This window comes from Sus scrofa, chromosome 7 (genome assembly GCF_000003025.6).
Source record: "Sus scrofa isolate TJ Tabasco breed Duroc chromosome 7, Sscrofa11.1, whole genome shotgun sequence".
In the NCBI taxonomy this organism is placed as follows: domain Eukaryota; kingdom Metazoa; phylum Chordata; class Mammalia; order Artiodactyla; family Suidae; genus Sus; species Sus scrofa.
Genome location: NC_010449.5, coordinates 110411112 through 110433521, shown reverse-complemented (window position 1 = coordinate 110433521; position 22410 = coordinate 110411112). Strand labels below are relative to the sequence as shown.

The following is a 22410-nucleotide window of genomic DNA, read 5'->3' as shown; positions in this document are numbered from 1 at the left end:
CTGACTTCTCACATAATTTGGCTTGTCTTTCTCCTCTTACTGGCATGTAAGTACTTGAGGGCAGGAATTGTGTTCTTCTGTTCAGTGCTGTAACCCTACCACCCAGAACAGTGTTTGACATATAGTAGGTATTCAGTCAGTATTCACCGAAAGAATAGATGAATCTTTCTAAGACATTAGCCCATTTTTCTTGGAAAGTGCAGTGTAGGTGTTCCTGTTGTGGCACAACAGGAGCTCCAGGTTGCAGGTGGGGTTCCCCGGCCCAGCACAGTGGGTTAAGGATCCAGAATTGCTACAGCTGCAATATAGGTTGCAGCTGTGGCTCTGATCCGATCCTTGGCCCAGGAACTTCTATATGTAGCAGGGGCAGCCAAAAAAAAGAAAGGAGAGTGCAGTGTATATATGTGTGTGTGTATGTATAATATACAGCTTTTTTTGTTGGTTTTTTTTTTTTTTAGTTTTGACTGCACTTGAGGCCTATGGAAGTTCCTAGGGCCAGGGATCCAGTTGGAGCCACAGTTGAGACCTGTACCACAGCTGTGGCAACTCCATATCCTTAACCCACAGTGCCAGGGCTGGGGAGAAAACCCACGCTGACACACAGGCAATGCCAGATCCTTAACCTGCTGTATCACAGCGGGTACTCTAGAAAGTGCGCTATATTTTATGAAGAAGGATCTTACTGTGTTTCAGGATCCTTGTGTCTTCACAGCATCTTATTGCAGTTTATGATCTCAATTCATGCACTGGACTTTCTTTCAAGACACTGGCTTACCGTTTCAGTTTTTTCCTGAAAGTTAAATGCCCCAACAACAATAAAATCTGGCCATTTGCAAACTTCAGCTACTTGAGCTTCAGTTTAAGAAGTTTCAGAATAGTTTCAAGACTAAGATGTACTTTTGATATCTTGACTCCTCATATGTGTAGCATACAGTGATATTATATATTACAACCTTGACTGTAAAATAGATAATATATTAATTGACCAACAACAGAAGAAAATGGATTGAAATTAAACAGAAGAAAAAGAATTACTGTTTGCTTTGAGGCCTTGTGACCAGCACACTATCTGTCCAAAGGAAGAAGTGCAATGCTTCATTATTTATGCCACACACAGTGTAGAGGTAAGCTCTAGACTTGAATTAGGTTAATACTTGTTAACTACTCTTGTTAGATGATCTCTGCCTGGGATATGCTTTATCTAGTGCTACCTCCTCTCATCTCTCTCCTGATGAAAAGTCTTCTGGCTTCTGCTTAGTCTAAGAAAAGCATCAGGATAAAATTATAGTTGCAGTTTTTTATGGGATTAGCTTTTATCAAACTCAATGCATCAGTGGCTTAAAAAACCCTCTGGCTAATTTGTGTGTCCCTCTGCTCTGCTTTAAAAATAGTACAACTAAAGAGACCCTTAGAATAAGTAGACGTGAAATGACTTGAATTAGGAAAATGTTTACATTCTAACAGGATTTGGACCTGCTTGTAATACTGGTATCTCTTTCAACAACTTCGACTTGGGGCACTGCACCTTTTACCCAAGCTCTAACATTTGTCAACTCTTTTCCCCTCTGAACAGAAAGGCAGTTATCAAAATCACCTCATTCTTAGAGTAAATGTTAGTTCGTTTAAAATAAGTCAACCACGTTGTGTCTGGAAACACCAGGTAGCTGTGTAACTTTTGTATTTACCGTCGTTTGCATAACAGGCACAGTTATCTGTACAATTTTAGGAGGGTAGCTGTGGGACATTTAAAGGGTTGTAAAGAAATCATTGAATAACTGTGAAAACTACTAATATGTTTGTTATTAGAAAAAAGTAGGAAGGGATAAATGTAAACATATGACAATGAAGTTTCATAAAAATTATTCAGTGATAATTGATCTAGAAGATGCTAGAAGATTCAGATATTTAAAGGCGAGACTGCTATTGGAATGAATTTCCCACAGGTCAAGTCAGCTTGTTTTGGTTATTAGTGGGGGTAGGCAAAGCCGTGGAGAAAGAGAAGCCAAAGTTTCTCAGTGGGAAAGGTACTGGGAAGTTAGAAAAGGAGTGGTGGGAGGCCAATTATTCAAGACCAAAAAGCCAATTATTAAACGCTGGTCTATGGGGAACTTTTATTACAATTAAACCAAGCCAATAAACAATATAGGACATGCATAACCCCAAAACTTGGTTCTAGAGAGAAGACTTTTAATTTTGAGAAAATATCCTGGACCAAGCAGTGACTGGTAATAGTCGAAATTTAAGGCACACATGGAACCTATCTGTATCAGAGTTTTTGTATTAAAAAAAAAAAAAAGATCCTGGTAACTTTTGTTTATTTATTTTATTTCGAAAGCAACATTTAATGAGACCTAAGACATCAAAAGGGGAAATAAAATGATTGTTGTATACATTTGGCAGGAATAAAAAGAAGATGATATATGCTAATAAAGAATCTGAACTCTAAGAAAAGTGCAGAGGCACCTGGAGGATCCTGGTAACTTTAAAGGAAGACATTAGTTTGACTATGATTTGGACAGTTGTATTTTCAAGGAGGATGCATGCTTGACTCAAGTTTTGTTGTGTTTTCTCAGACACACCTGAAGAGATTCTATCTGCTGAATTTATGTACGCATAGCAAATATCACAAGTACTTTGAAGTTTTGCCAGCACAGTTATAACTTAGAAAGTACTTCACCACAGCTTTTTGAGGAAGGTAGGGTATGTGTTATTTTCCCCACGGATAAGCTATGACTCCGTGAGGAAGTGACTTGCTTGAGAGCTGGTGAGTGGTGGAGCCAGGATACAGAAGCCAAGCCTTTGTACCATCAGCCTGTGCTCTTGGCATTGCAAGGTGCTAGTAGTGGCAGTTGTGGGAACTGCAGGAAATAGAAAGAATAGCTCTTCCTCAAATAGCACAGACTGAAATATCTTTCATGGCTTTGAAATAGTATGGTGGAATTTACAAGTGAAGTAATGGAACCACAGTAAGCTTAAGTACTATAAAGCTATAGTACTTAAAATAAGTACTATAAAATAAGGGATTTTTCTAACCATATTTGGAAAATGAAGCACTCTTCATAACTAATGTCACCTAATAATCAAGGAGTACTCTTTTGTCAAAACTCTCTATATTTTTTTGTCTCTTTTGTCATTTAAGGGCCTCACCTGCGGCATATGGAGGTGCCCAGGCTAGGGGTCCAATCGGAGCTGTAGCTGCCGGCCTATGCCACAGCCACAGCAATGCGAGATCCGAGCTGCATCTGCAACCTACACCACAGCTCATGGCAACGCCGGATCCTTAACCCACTGAGCAAGGCCAGGGATCAAACCCGAATCTTCATGGATGCTCATCAGGTTTGCTAATCTCTGAGCCACATGACAGGAACTCCCTGTCCAAACTATTTTTAATGCCAATCTTTAGAAAGCTTTTTCAACTAGTCTCTACCCGTCTTAAACGAAAGGACGCTGACTAATTATTAGCAATAGTGGTTGCTATTAAATACATACTAATTAATGTTTAGAGTTATTTGTTTGAAAAAGAACTCCAGACTACTGTGCCTTGTAATTCTTTATAACTTCTTTTGAAAGGATTTTTATTTAGTATGTATTACCCATCACTTCCTGCTATTGCCAACATGTCTTTTCCCTTTAATGTGTCATCTTTTATTCTGCTTTAAATTGGATAACCAAATCACTAAACTCATTTCAAATATGTATAAAATAAGAAAAAAAAGTCCAACGAAAGGAGGGAGTTCCTGTTGTGGTGCAGTGGAAACTAATCTGACTAGTATCCATAAGGATGCAGGTTTGATCCCTGGCCTCAATTAGTGGGTCTGGGATCCAGAGTTGCTGTGAGCTGTGGTGTAGGTCGTAGACGTGGCTCGGATCCCACATTGCTGTGGCTGTAGTGTAGGCCGGCAAAAAAAAAAAAAGAGAGAAATAAGTAAGCCTTGTGTCAAGGCATTTATTTTGATTTTGACAGTTTTTCCATTAATCAAACACATTTTTGCCTACACAGTGTTTTATTTTGTTTTTTTTTGGCTGCATCTGTGGCATGTGGAAGTTTCTGGGCCAGGAATCAAACTGGCACCAGAGCAGCGACCCAAGCTGCTGCAGTGACAATGCCCCTTGACCGGTTGCACCACAAGAGAACTCCCAGTGTTTCTGATGTATGTTGCAGATGGTTGAGTTTGCCAGGTACTTGTTAAACTGTACAAGTATACATATTAGAAAATAGATATTAGATAAATTATATATATATATATATAGATGGTAGAAAATATGCAATCTAATTAACACATAGCTAGGTTTCATCTATTTTTGTTTCATTTTTTTCCCTTAAGACTTTTTCAGATAAACTGAACTTAATATATTTAAACATTTAAAAATCAAGTTTTAGGAGTTCCCGTGTCGTGGCGCAGTGGTTAACAAATCTGACTAGGAACCATGAGGTTGCGGGTTCGGTCCCTGCCCTTGCTCAGTGGGTTAACGATCCGGCGTTGTCGTGAGCGGTGGTGTAGGTTGCAGATGTTGCTCGGATCCCGCATTGCTGTGGCTCTGGCGTAGGCTGGTGGCTACAGCTCTGATTGGACCCCTAGCCTGGGAACCTCCATATGCCATGGGAGCAGCCCAAAGAAATAGCAAAAAGACAAAAAAAAAAAAAAAAAAAGTTTTAAAATTCTGTGCTTGATTTTAATTATGAGTACTGATCTTTAAAAATATCTTTTTTTGAGATAGAAGTCACATAACAGGAAGAACTATTTTTTTTTCTTTTTTTTTAAACAAGTGACAATACCTATGGCACATGGAAGTTCCCAAGCCAGGGGTCAAGTCACAGCCACTAGTAGAAGTAATACCATGTAGTGACAAGGGAAGCTCGAAAATTAATGATTTTAAAGTTAACAATTCAATGGCATTTAGTACATTCACAGTACTATCCCTACCTAGTTTCATTTTTTTTTTTTTTTTTTTGCCTTTTAGGGCTGCACCCGTGGCATATGGAGGTTCCCAGGCTAGGGGTACAATTGGAGCTGTAGCTGCCAGCCTATGCCAGAGCCACAGCAACTTGGGATCCGAGCTGCATCTGCAACCTGTATCACAGCTTATGGCAATGCTGGATTCTCAACCCACTGAGCAAGGCCAGTGATGGAACCCGAAACCTCATAGTTCCTAGTTGGATTAGTTAACCACTGAGCCCCGACGGGAGCTCCCCTATTTATTTTTATTTTTTAGCTGTGCTTGTGGCATGTCAAAGTTCCCATACCAGGGATCAAACCTGAACCACAGTTGCAACCTGTGCTACAGTGAGAGCAATGCCAGATCCTTAACCTGCTGTGCCACAAAGGAACTTTCATTGAGTACCTGCTTTTAGTTCTTTGAGGAAAATATGTAGGAGTGGAATTGCTGTGTCATATGGTAATTATATGTTAAAGATTTAGCCACACTGTTTTCCATAGCAGCTGAACCATTTTACATTCCTACCAGCAGTGTACAAGGGCTCCAATTTTTCTGATTCCTCAGCAACACTTATTTTTTATTTTAAATTATGACCATCCTGATGGGTATCATTGTAGTTTTTTTTTTTTTTTTTTTTCTTTTGTCTTTTTTTTTGTTGTTGTTGTTGTTGTTGCTATTTCTTGGGCCGCTCCCGCGGCATATGGAGGTTCCCAGGCTAGGGGTCAAATCGGAGCTGTAGCCACCGCCCTACGCCAGAGCCACAGCAACGCAGGATCCGAGCCGCGTCTGCGACCTACACCACAGCTCACGGCAACGCCGGATCGTTAACCCACTGAGCAAGGGCAGGGACCGAACCCGCAACCTCATGGTTCCTAGTCGGATTCGTTAACCACTGTGCCACGACAGGAACTCCACGAGTTCTTTAATATTATTTCTTATTACTCTCCATTACTAGACCCTTTTGAATATGTAATTCACAAATATGATTGCAAATATTTTCTCCCATTCTATAGGTTGTCTTTTTGCTTTCTTTCCTTTTTTTTGGGGGGGGGGCGGTTTTAGATCCACACCCATGGCACATGGAAGGGGTTGAATCGGAGCTACAGCTGCCGGCCACAGCCACAGCCATACCAGATCTGAGCCTCGCCTGCAAATTATACCGTAGCTCATGGGAAACGCCAATTCTTAACCCACTGAGTGAGGCCAGGGATTGAACTGACATCTGCATGGGTATTGGATTTGTTTCTGCTGTACCACAACAGGAACTCCTTTTTGCTTTCTTGATTGGTCTTTTGTTGCAGTTTTAAATTTTGATGAAGTCATATTTGTCTGTTTTTTCCTTTGTGGCTCATAGTTTTGGTATTATATCTAAGAGTGTATTTCCAGAAGTTCCCACTGTGGCATAGTGGGTTAAGAATCTGATTGCAGTGGCTTGAGTTGCTGCAGAGGTGCAGGTTTGATCCCCAGCCTGGTGCAGGGGCATAAAGGATCCACCGTTGCCACAGCTGCTGTGCAGGTTACAGCTGGGGCTTAGAGTAAATGCCTGGCCTGGGAATTTCCATATGCCATAGGTGCAGCCATAAAATTAAAAAAAAAAAAAATCTATGTCCAAATTCAAGATCACAAAGATTTACTCCTGCATTTTCTTCTAAAGAGTTTTGTGGCTTATTTGTTAATACTTAGGTTATTGATCCAGTTTGAGTTAATTTTTGTATATAGTATTATTAGGTCAGTATCTGATTTCGTTCTGGTGATTGTGGTCTTCAGCTGTCTCAGAACTGTTTGTTGAGGAGACTGTTTTTTCTCCACTGAATTGTCTTGGTGCTCTTGAAAATAAATTGATCAGAGATGCATGGGTTTATTTCTGGACTAAATTTTATATCATATTATTGGTCTAAATGTTTCTCCTTTTACCAGTATGTCTCTCTCTCTATATATAGAGGATATCAGGATATCAGATAATGATATCAGGATAATGCTGCCTTATAGAATGAGGAAGGATATATATATATATGTGTGTATATATGTATATATATATATGTATATATGTGTGTATATATATGTGTGTATATATGTATATATATATATATATATTTTTTTTTTTTTTTTTTGGCTTTTTAGGGCTACACCCACGGCACATGTGACCTTTTCCATGTCACATCCGGCAACGCCGGATCCTTAACCCACTGAGCAAGGGCAGGGACCGAACTCGCAACCTCATGGTTCCTAGTCGGATTCGTTAACCACTGAGCCACGACAGGAACTCCCAAAACAGCTTTAGATTCCTAAAGAATGCCCAATCTTGGGGAGGGGGGAAGCACAATATTCTATATTTATGGCAAAAAGTAAATATTTGTAGAATTTAATGCATAGCAGTGGTACGTGTTATAGATCAAACATAGTACATACAGTCCACTGCTCAGGTAGAACATAACACATAAATACAGTTAACAGAAATGTGTTGTAAATCAATCCAAATAAATGTAATTAGAAAAGTTTTTTTTTTCAGAGTCTTTGTTTTTTTTTTGTGTATGTGTTTAGGAGAGTGGGTGAAACTAAATAATCTTTAAAAAAATTATGGTTTCCGGAGTTCCTGTTGTGGCTCAGTGGTTAACGAATCTGACTAGGAACCATGAGGTTGTGGGTTCGATCCCTGCCCTTGCTCAGTGGGTTAAGGATCCGGCGTTGCTGTCAGCTGTGGCGTGGGTTGCGGACGCAGTTTGGATCTGGCATTGCTGTGGCTCTGGCATAGGCCGGCGGCTACAGCTCCGATTGGACCCCTAGCCTGGGATCTTCCATATGCCTCGGGAGTGGCTCAAGAAATGGTAAAAAGGCAAAAAAAAAACCCAAAACAAAAACAAAAACAACCAGCTTTTCCAGTGGCCAAATGCATTCATATATGCTTTGCATTTGGATCTCATGCGGGAGCTGTGAAGGAAGTACTACCTTATTTTACACTTGAGAAAACTGAATTGGACTGATTGACTTTTCCACTTCCTAGCTAGCAAGCGTTGGAAATTAATCCCAGGACTTTGGACTTTAATCAGTGTCTTCTTTCTGTTACCAGATTTTTCTTTTCTATAAGTTGCCATTCAAAAGAAAGAAGGAATAGGAATAGTACCTGTTTTCTAAAAAGGTGCTACTATTCTTTCCTTACAGATGACATGTAATTTATAAACATGATCAGAGTTACAGAAAATAATTAGCAGTAGGACTGATACTTTCTGCTGTGTTCAGGTGTGTTTGGATTTTCAAAAATTTGATTTCCATGTGGCTTTTCAAGGATAGATTGCTCCTAGGAGTTATTTTCTGCATAACATTGGAGGGGGGCCGTGTGGTGTAGTGTAGTGGTTTTCAGACTTTAACAGAAGAATTACTTGAGAATTTAATAGCTCTGTAGGGCTCACTGCTGTCCAGGTAATTCTGCTAGAGGTGGTCCAAAGACAGCATTTGGAGAAACACTGGTTTTAGAGTTTTTAACACACACAACGAATATCTATCTGATAAGGTATTGCTGGTGATTTAATATATGATATTGATTTAATCTTGGAAGAGAATCTGGTACATAGTACATGTTTAGAATATTCCATTCGTATGTGATGACTTGGATGACAACGTAGAAGTGAAGGAATATTCATTCTTTCGTTCAAAATTCACTGAATTCCTGCACTATTCTAGTTGTTTGGATATAAAGGGAACGTGGATACATTGTTCGCTCTTGTTGAGTTTATTTGATTAGTAGACTCGTTTTATTTTATTTTATTTTATTTTTTAGTAGACTCGTTTTAAAGGTATGGTTCTTCCCTTGTGAAAAATTCTAAGATGGGAGTTCCTGATGTGGCTCAGCGGTTAGCAATCCCGACTAGCATCCATGGGGACATGGGTTCAATCCCTGGCCTCGTTCAGTGGGTTAAGGATCCAATGTTGCTGTGGTTGTGCTATAGGCTGGCAGCTGTAGCTCCGATTTGACCCCTAGCCTGGAAACCTCTATATGTCGCAGGTGTAACCCTAAAAAAATAAAAAAAGGTAAAAAGACCTTAAATAAATAAGTAGAATAAAATAAAATAAAGAAAAAATTGTAAGATGAAATTAATATTGAGGACATATTTATATAATTACTCTTTCTCTCTGTAAATTAAAAACTCATTTTTTGGAGTTCCCTGGTGGCCTAGTAGTTAAGGATCCAGTATTGTCGCTGCTGTGGCTCATATCACTGCTGTAGCTCTGGTTCAATCCTTGGAGAATTTCTGCATTCTGTGGGCGAGGCCAAAGAAAACAAAACGAAACAAAACCCAAAGCCAAAAAACCCAAACCAACAACAAAAAAACTCACTTTTTGACTGAGGATTATAGGTTAAAGCCTTAGTATCATTGTTTCTCATTTTATTGTTGCTCTGAAGCTGTATTATTCAATACAGTGGCCCTTAGATGTTTACAGCTATTCAAGTCAAGTAAAATTGTAAATTTAGTAACATTATAAATTTAGTTCCTCAGCTGCACTGGCCGCATTTCAAGTGCCCAGCAGCCACATGTGGCTAGTGGCTGCTGTTCTGGCGCGTGCAGATACAGAACAGTCACCTTGTAGGAAGTCCTTTTCCACAGTATTCCTGTAGAGCCTCAAACAAAGCAGTGATTTTTCTAGTTGCCTTGATCTGTAAATTAAACTTGAGGTAAATATTAGCCGTGGCCTGGGGCTCTCATTTCAACCCCTAAGTGCATGAGCACCCTTTCAGGTTGACCATGTCAAAGGTTAGGACTGATTTACCTGAACAGTTTCATTACACAGCAGCTGGAATCTGAATGCTAATATTTGGGCGTTTTTCTTAAACTTCTTAGTAAGACGCAAGTTATTTTACTGCTTTAGGTATAGCTTTTCTTGTGTGTGTTTGGGGTGGGGTGGGTGGGTGGATGTATTTACCTGCATTAGCATTATAGTTGCTTTATTAATTTATTTAAAAAAATTTTTTTTGGTCTTTTTTTTTAGGGTCGCACCCACGGCACATGAAAGTTCCCAGGCTACGGGTTGAATCAGAGCTGTAGCCATCAGCCTACACTACAGCCACAGTAACATGGGATCCGAGCCACATCTGTGACCTTATGTGCCTTCAGTTTCACAGCAACGCCGGATCCTTAACCCACTGAGCGAGGCCAGGGATTGAACCTGTGTCCTCATGGATACTTACTAGTCAGATTCGTTTCTGCTGAGCCACGACGGGAACTCCCATTATTACAGTTGCTTTAAATTTGCACCTAATGCACTTTGGAGGATGAAGAGAGTTGCGGTTGTATCTTTATTACTAGAATTTACAGTATTTACATGAAATAATTTTTATAGAAATCATTTATAGAAACCACACTTGAGCGTTGTGAAACTCTAGTCAGGGGAGTTCCCATGGTGGCTCAGTGGATAACCAACCTGATTAGTATCCATGAGGATGCGGGTTCAGTCCCTGGTCTTGCTTAGCAGCTTAAGGATCCGGCGTTGCTGTGAGCTGTGGTGTAGGTCGCAGACACGGCTCGGATCTGGCATTGCTGTGACTGTGGCGTAGGCCAGCAGCTGCAACTCCAGTTTGACCCTGGTCTGGTAACTTCCATATGCTGCATGCGCAGCCCTAAAAAAGTAAAAAATAACAACAGCAAAAAAACACCTACTATCTTGTCAGATTTCAACTAGGTAGAAGCCCAGTTATGCTTTTTATAAACTATTAATTATGATAAATTTAGTATTTTGATAATTTAAAACCTTATTTTTTTTCAGTATTTTTGTTGTGGTTGAACTTACGTGAAATGGTGTAGCACCTGCTTCATTCTGATGTCTGGACATTTTCTGTGCAGAGTTCAAGAAATAGTCTGCAAGCATAACTGACTTTTCACCTCTGTTTCCTGGATGAGTATCTACATAGAGATAGGTCTTGCCTCTCTTTTTCCCCCGTCAGGTTTTGCTGTGGTCCTTTTCTGAGAAGAGAAGCGATAGAAGCCTGTGGTCCCTTGGTCCCAGGTCCTGGATTAGAGCAATTAATGTACAGAAATCCTTTTGTACGTTTCTGTCTCCTTCAGTGACTCCCCCTCTTTCCAGATCACTTACTTCAGCCTCTGGTACTACAACAAGCAAAACCAGCGCCGGTGGGTGGATTTGGAAAAACCTCTCAAGAAGCAGCTGGATAAATATGCATTGGAACCTACTGTCTATTTTGGAGTCGTGTTTTATGTGCCTTCAGTTTCACAGCTGCAGCAGGAGATTACCAGGTAAGGAATATCGTGCTGCCTGTTTTTAGGACATGTAGTGAGATTAAAAAAGTGAAACTAAGGTTGAAGTCAGGAGTTCAAATTAAACCTTGCCCTCTGGCCCCGAATTTTTAGCTGCAGTGTCATGGGGAGGTTCTGGTATGGGATGTGTCAGAGTGCTTTATTGCATGTTGCATGGATTATGGGTTCGAAAGGCCCAAAGGAATGATTAAGGGGAAATAGGATGTTTTTACCCTGGTGGCGAACTCTTCTTGTAGTGCTATCACTTTTTAATGTTTTTTGTTGATTTGTTTCTTATCTTTGTAACAGTGACATGAGAAAGGAGATTTAAAAAAAATTAGTCACAAAGTCTGTATCTACTCAAGGAAGCATGTAGAAGGGTCCTTCTAGTTGTGACACCAGCAGCCGAATTCTATATGCAGATGGGGGGAGAAGGACAGGTGGAGAGTTTGAGATCAGAAAACTTTGGGCAGTAAGTGCACTTAAAAGGGACAAAGGCAGAAAGGGTAGAAGGTACCAAGGAGTGGGCTAGAGGATCTAAATTTTTTTTTTTTCATAAAGATAAAGCAAAAAACCAAGGAATAAAATTTGGATTCTTGAGCCTGCCTTTTATATTCTTCAAAATCCACCACCAACCTTATATTTTTAGACCTTTTTTTTTTTTTTTTTTTAATTATATTTTAGGGCCATACTCCCTGTCTATGGAAGTTCCCTGGCTAGGGATTGAATCAGAGCCACAGCTGCTGGCCTACACCACAGCCACAGCAATCCCAGATCTGAGCCGCATCTGTGACCTACACCACAGCTCACGGCAACACCAGATCCTTAACCCACTGAGTGAGGCTGGAGGCTGAACCTGCTTCCTCATGGTTACTAGTCAGGTTTGTTATTGCTGAACCACAATGGGAACTCCTCTTTTTTTTTTTTTTTTTTTTTTTTTTCCTTAAAGATAAAAAAAAAGGCCAAGGAATAAAATTTTGGATTCTTGCCTTTCATATTTTCCAAAATCCACTACTACCCTTATCTTTATTTAGACCCGTTTAACGTCACTTTTGAGCCGAGCTGGACTACTTCCAGTGTCCTGAACATGCTATCTGCCTTCTCACTTTGGTGTCCTGTACCTTGCTTTCATATCTATGTGCTGGAATCCTGTTCATCTGAATTTTAGTTCAAAAGGCACCTCCTCTATAAAGCTTCTGTGACCCCTGCAGGCTGGAATGAGCTTTGCTCTCTCCAGGCTGTTCTAGAATTTGCTTGTACTTACGTTAAGATGGCAGTTGGCACAGCCTTTCACTATAGTTATTTGTGTACCTATCTTTTTCTTAGATTTTTAAACCCATGTTTTCTTTAAACTTTGCCTTTCGAAAAGTGTTTAACACATGAGTTCCCATTGTGGCTCATTGGGTTACGAACCCAACTAGTATCCATGAGGATGTGTGTTCCATCTCTGGCCTCGCTCAGTGGGTTAAAAATCCAGTGTTACTGTGAGTTGTGGTGTAGGTTGCAGACACAGCTCAGATCCTGCATTGCTGTGACTGTGGCGTAGGCCAGCAGCTGCAACTCCAGTTTGACCCCTAGTCTGGGAACTTTCAAATGCTGCAATTGTGGCCCTAAAAAGCAGAAAAAAAAACCCTTAACATAATGCCCTGCAGATATTAAGAACTTGGTACTCAGAGTTCCCGTTGTCGCTCAACAGTTAACGAACCTGACTAGTATCTATGAGGATGTGGGTTCAATCCCTGGCCTTGCCGTAAGCTGTGGTGTAGGTCCCAGATGAGGCTTGGATCCTGCGTTGCTGTGGTCGTGGTGTAGGCCGGCAGCTAAAGCTTCAATTTGAACCCTAGCCTGGGAATCTTCATATGCTATGGACGCAGCCCTAAAAAGCAAAAAAAACAAAAAACAAACAAACAAAAAAAACAAACAAACAAAAAAAACTGAAAGAACCTGCTACTGCCCTGTGTTTGTGGAATGTTCTTTTTATGTATCGAGTTTACAGTTAATTATTGGAAGAAGATGGAAAACCAAAGAAGCTAGGATCAGTTGTAGGGATAAGCATGCACTGACTGTAACACAGATCTGAGATATAAATACTGGAGAGAGAAATAGGTAGGAGGAGAAAACAGCAACTGACCACCTTGACTCATTTATTTAAACCTTTTTTTTTTGTCTTTTCTGGGGGCTGCACCCACGGCATATGGAGGTTCCCAGGCTAGGGGTCTCATTTGAGCTGTAGCCACAGGCCTGTGCCAGAGCCACAGCAATTCGGGATCTGAGACGTGCCTGTGAGCTATACCACAACTCATGAGCGAGGCCAGGGATTGAACCTGCAACCTCATGGTTCCTAGATGGATTTGTTAACCACTGAGCCATGAAGGGAACTCCCTTATTTGAGCCTTTATTAAAGATATAATACAGTGTGTAAGAATTATATTGGTTACTGTGGGAGGTGAATGTACAAATGGAGATGCTTTACCCTTACTCTGGAGGAGTTCCTCACAGCCTGATGGAACTGACAGTTCACGTAAGTCAAACAGTTATAGTGTATTGTGGTAATAAATGCTTTAGTTAAGGCCCTGGTTTCTTAGGGGCGGGATGTGGGGAACATGAACAGGGAAGGTAAAGGAGCTGACTTTTGGAGTTCCTGTTGTCGCTCATGGTGACGAACCCGACTAGTATCCATGAGGACACGGGTTCGATCCCTGGCCTTGCTCAGTGGGTTAAGGATCTGGTGTTGCCATAAGCTGTGGTGTAGGTCGCAGATGCGGCTTGGATCCCTCGTTGCTATGGCTGTGGCATAGGCTGGTAGCTGCAGCTCTGATTCAACCCCTAGCCTGGGAATGTCCATATGCCGTGGTATGGCCCTAATAGAATTTTAGGGACAATGCAATGAAAGATAATAATAGAAGGAAGCACTTCTGTTCCTTACTGTATGTTTGCCACTTTGGCCAAGCACTTTACACTTGTTAATTCACTTAATTCTCACAATCAATCCTATAATATAGGTATTGTTGTTATTTCAGTTTCGTGGATGAAGAAAAGTAGAGTCAGAAAGGGCAACTCTTTTGCCCAAGGGCACACCGCTCTTAGGCAGTGGAACTGGGATTTCAGTTCAGGCTGGCTCCTGAATCCTTGCTCTCAACCATTGTAGTCTGTGGACAAAAGTATAAAAATACTAAAAAAAAAAAAAAAAAAAAAAAAAATTACGATAAAAATACTAGAAAAATCCATAACTGATTTGTGATCATTAAGAACATGAGCTTTGGAGTCATTTGGGCCTGGCTGAATGCAGATGCCAACTCTGTGGGTTTGAGCATGTGACGTAATTTGAGCTCCAGCCCCTCATCAGTAAAAGGGGGCTCTTACGTTGGAGACAATGGCCAAGAGGGTAATGGAGGAATGTTCATTCAGGTTATGCCTGGATTTTAGCTCTGAGCTTCATGGCAGTCAGGAGGAAAGAAGGAATATTTTGAATTCCAGCATTCATTTTCTTTCCTTTTTTTTTTTTTTTTTGTCTTTTGTCTTTTGTCTTTTTAGGGCTGCACCCACGGCATATGGAGGTTCCCAGGCTAGGGGTCTAAGCAGAGTTGCAGCTGCTGCCTACACCACAGCCACAGCCATGCCAGATCCGAGCCACCTCTGCGACCTACCCCACAGCTCATGGCCATGCCAGATCCTCAACCCACTGAGCGGGGCCAGGGATCGAACCCGCAACCTCATGGTTCCTAGTCGGATTTGTTTTCGCTGCACCACGATGGGAACTCCAGCATTCATTTTCTGAGGAAGAGAAGCATACCAGTTTGCATACCTGACCGATTTTCCTGGTGTATCATTTAGAAAGACATTATCAGGGGGGATTTTATGTAAAAGACATTGAACAAGCAATGAGTAAATGTGGAGGAAACGACTCTCATCACAGCAAAAGTGTACTATGAGGCAAAGAAAAAAATTCTGTTGAAGGCTAAGATAATGTGGTTCAGGTGTGCCGCTTTCCAGTGAGAAAAGTACGGAAAGAACCAAGAATATTTAGAGTGGACTATGTGGAGAGCATGTTCAGTAGATATATTTCTTTATGCACAACCTTCAAATAGGTGATTGAAAGAAACTGCCTGGTAGAAATTTCAAAGTTTCCTCTTTGACAGGATCCCAGAGCTCCCAGCCTTCTGTTGCGGGCTGAGGGGGATCTGTGGGTTCCGCAGGTGGAAGGCGATAAAGCTGGATCTAAATTCTTCTTGCAATGGATGGTGTTTTGGTCAGGTTCTTCGGTAACAAAGAATGGAAACCTCAAAGGTAGCTAGAGGAAATGAAGATGATGTAAAGACATCTATGAAGCGATTAAAGGGGTGGGCTCTTGGCGGAATTCAGATGCGACCTGTAGCTGAACAGACATCAAACCTGGAAGAGATTCTGTCTTTTTTTTTTTTTCTTCTTTTTTTTAGGGCCGCACCCGAGGCATATGGAGGTTCCCAGGCTAGGGGTCAAATCAGAGTTGTAGCCACCGGCCCACCCCACAGCCATAGCAATGCCAGATCTGAGCTGCATCTTCGACCTACACCACACATGGCCATGCCAGATTCTTAACCTTTTGAGCGAGGCCAGGGATCGAACCCATGTCCTCATGGATACTAGTTGGGTTTGTTAATCGCTGAGCCATAGGAACTCCTGGAAGAAATTCTGGATTCAAGATAGTTCTGTAGACCATACTGGCGGAAAGTTGGTGGACCTTCTTTCAACAATGGATCCCAAGCATCTAGAACAATGCTTGATGTATAGCAGACCCTATAAATTACCTAAGTGAATAAATGAAAGGCAGAATAAATCTTCACCGTAGAGCTTTAAGATGGACAAGTGATACCGATGAAATACTGCTCACTGGCTGGAAGTACTTTTTGTTTTGGCCATGCCCACAGCATGTGGAAATTCTTTGGCCAGGGATTGAACCAGTGCCATAGCAGTGACCCAATCTGCTACAGTAACAACAGTGGGTCCTTAACCTGCTGTATCACGAGGGAATTCCCTGACTGGCTGAAAGTAGATGGCTGCTAATAGTAATAACAAATGTTCGTTAAATTATTTTGTAGTATTATACTAAGAGCTTTACATATATTCCTTGATATGTTCAGCCTTGTGAAGGGGTGGTAGTATCCTCATATTACTAATGATAATTTGTTTATTGATTGATTGACTCTTTAGGGCCACACCTGGTGCATATAGAAGTTCCCAGGCTAGGGGATGAGTTGAAGCTGCAGCTGCTGGCCTACACCACAGCCACAGCAACAGGGGATCTAAGCCACGTCTGTGACCTACACTGCAGGCAACACTGGATCCTTTAACCCACTGAGCAGGCCAGGAATTGAATCTGCATCCTCATGAATACTAGTCAGGTTTGTTAACTGCTGTGCCACGACGGGAACTCCACTAGTGATAATTTAAACCCACAGATTATGCCTTGCCCAAGTTCAGGCAAAATGCTAAGTTGAAGATCTGAAATTTAACTTGGGTCTGCTTGACTACAGCTTGTGCTGGTAACTAGTGCCCTATATATTGAAAGCCTAAACAGAAATAAACTCACATTACAAGAATATTGAGAAAGCATCTTAGCAGCTATTCTTTTTGGTATTTCATCAAACAATATCTTAATATACGCCTGGTCTAAAATATCAGGGACCATTTTCTTCTGGCTTTACTTTCCAGGGTTAGTAAAGTCTTACATCAGCAAGTTACTAATTAGAGTTTTTAAAGATTGGCCATTGATTCTCTGTTTCTCCAACTAGAATGGCAAAACTTAGAGACTGTTTTATAGGACATAAGACAGATGACTAGCTGTCTTCTAAATGATTGTAGCTTGTAACTTTGAAATAACTACAGCGACTGTAAATTGATTATAGTATGTTTGGGGGTGTGTGTGTGTGTGTGTGTGTGTGTGTGTGTGTGTGTGTGTGTAGATAAGGTCAAAGACATTCCTGTCATTCTTTGAAACCATCTGATCTTTTTTTTTTTTTTTGCCATTTTTGGGGCCGCTCCCTCGGCATGTGGAGGTTCCCAGGCTAGGGGTTGAATCGGAGCTGTAGCCACCGGCCTACGCCTGAGCCACAGCAACGCGGGATCCGAGTCACGTCTGCAACCTACACCACAGCTCACAGGCAACGCCGGATTGTTAACCCACTGAGCAGGGCCAGGGATCGAACCCGCAACCTCATGGTTCCTAGTCGGATTCGTTAACCACTGTGCCACGACGGGAACTCCGAAACCATCTGATCGTAAGGTTTTGGTTAGTTTATGCTCCTCCACCAAATTATGTTAAAGCGCACTGTGTCTTAATTTGGAGGTAATACTGATACTGACTTTTAAAAATTGTCCTCTTTTTTTTTTTTTTTAAATAGGTATCAGTATTATCTTCAGCTGAAGAAAGATATCTTGGAAGGAAACATTCCCTGTACATTAGAACAAGCAATTCAGCTAGCAGGTTTAGCTGTTCAAGGTAAATAATGGCAATTAATAATGTAATAGATCTATCAGATTAAAATGTATGTTAAAAATAGTAAGGGGTTTATAAAGTAACTGACTTTATAGAAAGTAACTACTATAGAGCAGTTTTCTATATTAGTAAAATATTATTCTGTTATCTAAAGGGCTTCCTTGTGGGGAGTAAATGAGTTTGGATTACCTCAATGAAATATGAGACTTCTGGAAGCTTTGGCATGTCATCAGATGTCAGCAGAGCAAACAGATCAAAAATAGAGAGAAAATACACACACACACACGCACACACAGCATTTAACATGCTATATATTCCTCTAGTTCAAGGACTTGATCTGCTGCTGGCTTATGTTTTCAAAAGAAAGATCAGCCAGTGAGTTGATGAGGTTACGTTCTCTTAATACTTTAAGCATACGTTGTTTATTTGGTGTCTTAAACAGTTGTCCTCGATTGTAGAGCATTGTTAACCACAATAGTTTTGCATTTGGCAAGGATTTTTGAATTGTTTGTTATTTTTCACATATCTAATCTATGTGTATGTCATATACTTAGGAATGATTACTGATGGGGCATTATTTACAGTAATAACTGGCATTTAATCTTGGGAGTTGAATTTTAATCAGAATCATTACAAAATGCATTCAGATATTAGCAGGCATGGAGACATATTTCTAGACAAGCAAATGCCTGATACACATGGAGCCGCATTCAAAGGAGTGTGTACTTTGAATGCGAGGTACTTTGAATCTTCTTAAGTGCCATCTTTGGCTTTAAGAGTTAGTTTTTCATACGCTTTTTGCTGAATTTTTTTAACTGTTTAGTTTTCCTTTTTTTCTTTTTTTTTGTCTTTTTGCTTTTTCTAGGGCCACTTCCCGCGGCACATGGAGGTTCCCAGGCCAGGGGTCCAGTTGGAGCCGTAGCCACCGGCCTACGCCAGAGCCACAGCAACGCGGGATCTGAGCTGCGTCTGCAACCTATACCACAGCTCACAGCAACGCTGGATCCTTAACCCACTGAGCAAGGCCAGGGATCGAGCCCACAACCTCATGGTTCCTAGTCGGATTCGTTAACCACTGCGCCATGATGGGAACTCCAGTTAAGTTTTTCTAAGGAAATGCATCTTACTGTAACATACTCAGATGATATAATTCCATTCTCTAGAGGTAATCACTACTTTGAATGGTTTGGTTTCTTCCTGATGTTTTTCTGTGTGTAAGTAAGCGTACATGATTACAGGGTAGGTTTTGTTTGTTTTTTAATGACAAAAATTGAGATCATTTATATAGTTTCTGTCTTTTTTTGCACATTATTAAAAGGCATTTTTCTAAGTCAACTCACATGAATCTACCTTATTAATGTTTTCTAAAATTTTTAAAAATTTGAAAAATATACACTTTATGGAGTTCCTGTCATGGCCCAGTGGAAACGAATCTGACTAGCATCCATGAAGATGCAGGTTCAATCCCTGGCCTCTCTCAGTGGGTTAAGGATCTGGTGTTGCCATGAGCTGTTGTGTAGGTCACAGATGTGACTCGGATCCTGCATTGCTATGATTGTGGTGTGGGCCAGCAGCTACAGCTCCAATTCAACCTCTAGCCTGGGAACCTCTGTATGCTGTGGGTGAGGCCCTAAAAAGACAAAAATAAAAACAAAAAAATATATATACACTTTAGGAGTTCCTGCTGTGGCACCATGGGTTAAGCATCCAGCATTGTCACAGCTGTGGTGCAGGTTGCAGCTGTGGCTTAGATTCGATCCCTGACCCAGGAACTTCCATATGCTACAGGCGTGGCCAATATACACATACACACACCTTATAAACTGTAAGGCAAATTTGACTTCTAACCATCTCTGTACTGCATACTGAAATATAGTTGTGCATGTTGTGCTTCCAATTAAACATAATTGACCTGTGACTATTTGTCATTTTATATAGCTGATTTTGGTGACTTTGATCAGTATGAATCCCAGGACTTTCTTCAGAAATTTGCCTTGCTTCCTGTGGTAAGATTTCTTTTGCCATTGGGGCTTTCTGTAAACAGTATACTTCTATACGCCTAATAATCCCTGAAGTGAAGTCCATGTGGTAGACTTACTAGATAGGAATAGAGTTAAAAAAATCAGTTCCCTCTTGTAAACATCTGAAGTATAAATGCTTTCTCTGTTGTAGTCTTCTGGTCCTTGTAAACCCATAGAAACAGAGGGGTCTGTGGTCCCTGGGCTGCAGCCAGAGAAATTGATTTCGTGTTTGAATGTGAGCCTAAAGAGCTTCTGCGGAACCACACAGAGGTTTTGCGTTTAACTGAAGAAGGCTTGAAACCTCATAACGTTATGTTGAAACGAATTTGGCTTCTCATCAGCAGTTTAAGGAGTAGATGACAAAAAGACACTGCCTCCTACTTTTTTTTTTTTTTTTTTTTTGCTTTTTAGGGCTGCACTTGCAGCATATGGAAGTTTCCAGGCTAGAGGCTGAATCAGAGCTGCAGCTGCCGGTCTGTACCACAGCCATAGCAATGTGGGATCTGAGCGGCATCTATAATCTATACCATAGCTCACAGCAGTGCCGGATCCTTACCACTGAGCAGGACCAGGGATTGAACCTGCGAACTCATGGATACTAGTCGGGTTTGTTTCTGCTGAGCTACAATAGGAGCCTCCCCTCCTACTTTTTAAACCGCTACCGATGGAACGATGGAACGGACAGGAAAACTGTGTGTTGGAATAGCCACGGGAGGTGGTGTGTTCTCCTGAGCTGCAACATGGCCAGCCAGGGAATGCACAAGACGTTAGTATGTGCTGGGCTCAGAACTGGCTGATGCATTTTGCTAACCTGAAAAAACTTGTCTGAAACTTTCTCTGGGATGAATTGAGAAGGCAGAACAAGTGCTTTGGCTCCTGAGCAGAAGCCACTTAATTCCTTAGAAAGCTCATGATTATTACATCCTTAAGCAAAGCTCCCACATATGAATACTAGTCCTAGTTTTGCCTGCTGGTGACAACAGTCAGTAGTATGAACTCTTCCTAAGAAATTTGGGTTACTCATTTACATCCTTAACTGCAGTATGTTTTCTTCAGGAGTGGTTACAAGATGAAAAAGTATTGGAAGAAGCAACCCAAAAAGTGGCCTTACTGCATCAGAAATACAGGTACCTCTGAGGAATGGAAATAGTGTAGAACTAATGCCTGTTGGAATTTGACCCATGCATTGACCATTCAGTTTGGAACTTAACTACTATTGCTGCAACTCCTGCCAATTACAAGGAGCCCACCTTTGCAGAGCTCTCACTGTATGCCAAGGGTTCTTCTCAGCTCTTACCCATGTTAACTCTTTCATTATTCATGGTGGGTCATTGGCGATACTGAGAAAGTTGAGAGCAGCCAGTCACTGAAGGGTGCCCGTTCTTCACCCCACGTATTAAAGGTTTTGGAGGTGATCTTGTCCTGTGTAGATTAATGTAAGATTAGGGAGACTTGTGTTCTTTTGTGATGCAGGTCCCCGCCACCCCACCCCGCCTCTGGACCGATAATGACTGTCTTTGAAAGTGAATCTGTCTGTGCTGTCTGTAGGAAAAAAATCATTTCTAGAGAATGCTAGGTCTTACTCTAAACTGAATACCACACAGTTCCAAGTCCTTTGTATCATGAAATTCTTATAAGCACTCTTTAAGGTAAATGTTATTCATCTCCTTACAGATTGGGAAAATCGAGTTCACAAAGACTAAATAACTTGCCCAAAGTTACATGTGGTAGAGGTGGGATTTGAACCCAGGTCTGTCTAATTATAACCTATCATCCCTTCCCATTAAAAATAACCTTTTGCCTTCGATCTGTCCCTACTCAAACCCATACAGTCACAAAAGATTAATCTTCCTAAAATATCACTTTCAACTCATCTCCCCTCTTCTCCTCAACATGTTCATGATTCTTTTCTTGCTTCCCACTAGCCTGAGTTCATTACCCGTGGGATTAAAGGTTTCCAACAAGTTGGTTAAATCCTGCCATTCCAGCTTTACCTTCTGCTGACCAAATGAACCCCCCCCTTTTATTTCCAGCATAATCAACCCCTCAGGCACACATCCCTCTATCTTTTGTTATTTTCATCCATTTGTTTGTGCATCTCTTTAAAAGATAGGTTAGTATTTGTCTTTATGACTTACTTAGTATGAGAGTCTCTAGTTCCATATGATTCCACTTATATCTGGAATGTAATATTCGGCACAAATGAACCTTTCCACAGAAAAGAAACTCATGGACTTGAAGAACAGATTTGTGGTTGCCAAGGGGGAGGGGGAAGGCGTGGGATGGACTGGGATTCTGGGGTTAATAGGTGCAAACTATTGCCTTTGGAATGGATAAGCAATGCGATCCTGCTGTATAGCACTGGGAATTATATCTAGTCACCTATGGTGGAGCATGATAATGAGAGAAAAGAATGTATACATGTATGTGTGACTGGGTCACCTGCTATACAGTAGAAAACGGACAGAACACTGTAAACCAGCTATAATAGAAAAAAATAAAAATCATTATAAAATTAAAAAAATAATTCATAGATAAAATAAGAAAAAAAAAGATAGGTTAGTGTTCTTATTCTCCTCTTTGAGGGAGAATGCTAGATGCTGTGGCACAGGGATAAACAGGACAGTGACCTGCCATCAAAGGATGTATTCCCGGCTTTGGAGTCTTAAGGGATAGGACAGGACAGCCCACTGTAATAGTAAGTGTAATACTCATGAAGTGTCCATAGAAT

General features: G+C 41.0%; 1 protein-coding gene across 1 annotated transcript in view; it reads left to right on the top strand.

Moving 5' to 3' along the window:
* The window catches only part of PTPN21 (protein tyrosine phosphatase, non-receptor type 21), a 78906-nt gene that overhangs the window by 20299 nt on the left and 36197 nt on the right, over positions 1-22410 (top strand). Inside the window, 4 exon segments of the mRNA XM_003356769.4 lie at positions 11014-11183; positions 17564-17661; positions 19597-19664; positions 20736-20806. Coding sequence (XP_003356817.2) covers positions 11014-11183; positions 17564-17661; positions 19597-19664; positions 20736-20806 — 407 coding nt within the window.